This window comes from Nicotiana attenuata, chromosome 5 (assembly GCF_001879085.1).
Source record: "Nicotiana attenuata strain UT chromosome 5, NIATTr2, whole genome shotgun sequence".
NCBI lineage: Eukaryota > Viridiplantae > Streptophyta > Magnoliopsida > Solanales > Solanaceae > Nicotiana > Nicotiana attenuata.
The window spans coordinates 14,088,663-14,090,552 of NC_031993.1; the positions used below are offsets into that span (position 1 = coordinate 14,088,663).

A 1,890-nucleotide genomic window follows, 5' to 3' on the forward strand; every position below is an offset into this window, starting at 1 on the left:
CTTATTTACACAGTATATTTTTTAAAGAAGAAAATTCAATTGAACCTTCGTTCAAGCTAGCTCCGCCTTGCGCATAATGTACATTTATGAAAAATAAATACAAAACGCTGCAGTGGTCTCTCTTCAACAATAGGTCGGATCGAACAAAAGAGCTGGAGGTATACTAATAGACCAAGAAAAAAATTCAGCCAGATTAGAACAAACTATTGTAATAAAGAAGAAGATAGTATTAAGCAATTAAAGTAAAATTCTCAAGAGATTACACCGAAAGGAGCTTAATTGATACAATGAGCCAAACTGTTGGAGATCTCGAGGATCTTACTTGAATAACAAATAATGCAGATTATAAATTAAAATGAGGACACAGCAAGAAAAGCCGACCCTTTGGGGAAGCACACATAAGATTTTTGGAAAGAAAATAGAAATCCTCCAAATAGGAGGATGAAAAGGATCTAAAAATCGTTTGAAGTGAATGGTTTGATCAATATTAGTAGTAGGTTGCTGGGGGAGGTGAAGCATAGGTTGCAGATTGCTCGTATTTTGCAGGTGGTGAAGGTGAGGCATAAACGGGAGTTTGCTTATAGTAGTTCGTTGGCGGTGGAGGTGAGTAGTATGAGGGCAATTTTTCATTGATCTTTGGCAGAGATGGTAAGTCGTAAGTTATAGGTGATTGCTCATAATATTTAGGTGGAGGTGGAGGAGATTTGTAAGAAGGCGTAGATTCTTTGTAGTATGGTGGAGGTGGAGACTTATAATTGATTGGTGATTGCTCATAGTATTCTGGTGGTGGTGGTGGAGAACTGTATGAAGATGGTTGCTCATAATATGTTGGTGGAGGTGGAGGAGACTTGTAATAAGGTGATTGCTCAGAGTATTTTGGAGGAGGTGGAGGTGACTTGTAATATGAAGGTGATTTCTGATAATAAGTTGGTGGTGGTGGAGATTTATAGTAAACTGGGGACTTGTAATATGTTGCGGGAGCTGACGATTTATAGTATTTTGCTGGGGATGGTGACTTGTAGTACTTTGCAGGTGATGGCGACTTGTAGTAGTTCTTTGAAGGAGCTGGCGACTTGTAATATTTAGCGGGAGCTGGCGACTTGTAGTATTTTGCGGGAGCTGGCGACTTGTAGTATTTTACGAGAGCTGGAGACTTGTAGTATTTTACAGAAACTGGCGACTTGTAGTAGTGCTTTGCAATAGCAGGTGGCTTATAGTAAGGAGTAGGTACTGGGTACTTGGGTGAAGATGGTGATTTGTAATACTTCTTGGAATTGTAAGAAGTTGAGGGAGAAGTATACCCATAAGAGTAATCAGCAACAACAGTGCTGGCTATAAAGCAAATTGCCAAAGCAGTTACAAGTAAAGGCAATTGCCCCAGCTTCCCTAAGCTTGCCATTTTGCTTATGCAGCCAACAATACTTAGAAAAAGAATGAAAAGAACTAAAACTTGACTTGCATATTGAGTAGGGAGCTCTGGCTTTTATATGGGAACATAATATTATCATTTTAGGTTTGTGTTATTGGCACCCACTAAGGTTATAGCTAAGTCAAAATATGGGGAACTCTGGTTTTTATATTGCAGTTAGACATCCTTCTTAATTAGTAGTAACATTTATGTAATGGTTTCATGGTTAGCAATTAAGATGATATAGAAAAGTCCAAACAAAGAATAGCTTTTTTCTGGTAACAGAAAAAATTATTTAGAGATAAATATTAAAAATGGAGAAAACAATAAGGATACCACGACTTGCATCCCATTAGCGAATAATTAAGTTGACTTGTACAAATAATTACGGTATATTGAATATGAAGTTCAAAAACAATTAGGGAAAACCGGCGAATACACAAGAATAAACATAAATGCAGGGCGTACGTAGAAATTTTTAT

General features: G+C 37.4%; 1 protein-coding gene across 1 annotated transcript; it reads right to left on the minus strand.

Moving 5' to 3' along the window:
• LOC109225358 (extensin-1-like) lies at positions 207-1,453 on the minus strand. Its single transcript, XM_019389988.1, has one exon. The coding sequence runs from the start codon at positions 1,397-1,399 to the stop codon at positions 488-490; it is 912 nt and encodes a 303-aa protein (XP_019245533.1). The 5' UTR covers positions 1,400-1,453; the 3' UTR covers positions 207-487.

Bases quoted from the DNA above. Each gene is read 5' to 3' on its own strand.
- LOC109225358 (XM_019389988.1), bottom strand. From the start codon at position 1,399: ATGGCAAGCTTAGGGAAGCTGGGGCAATTGCCTTTACTTGTAACTGCT.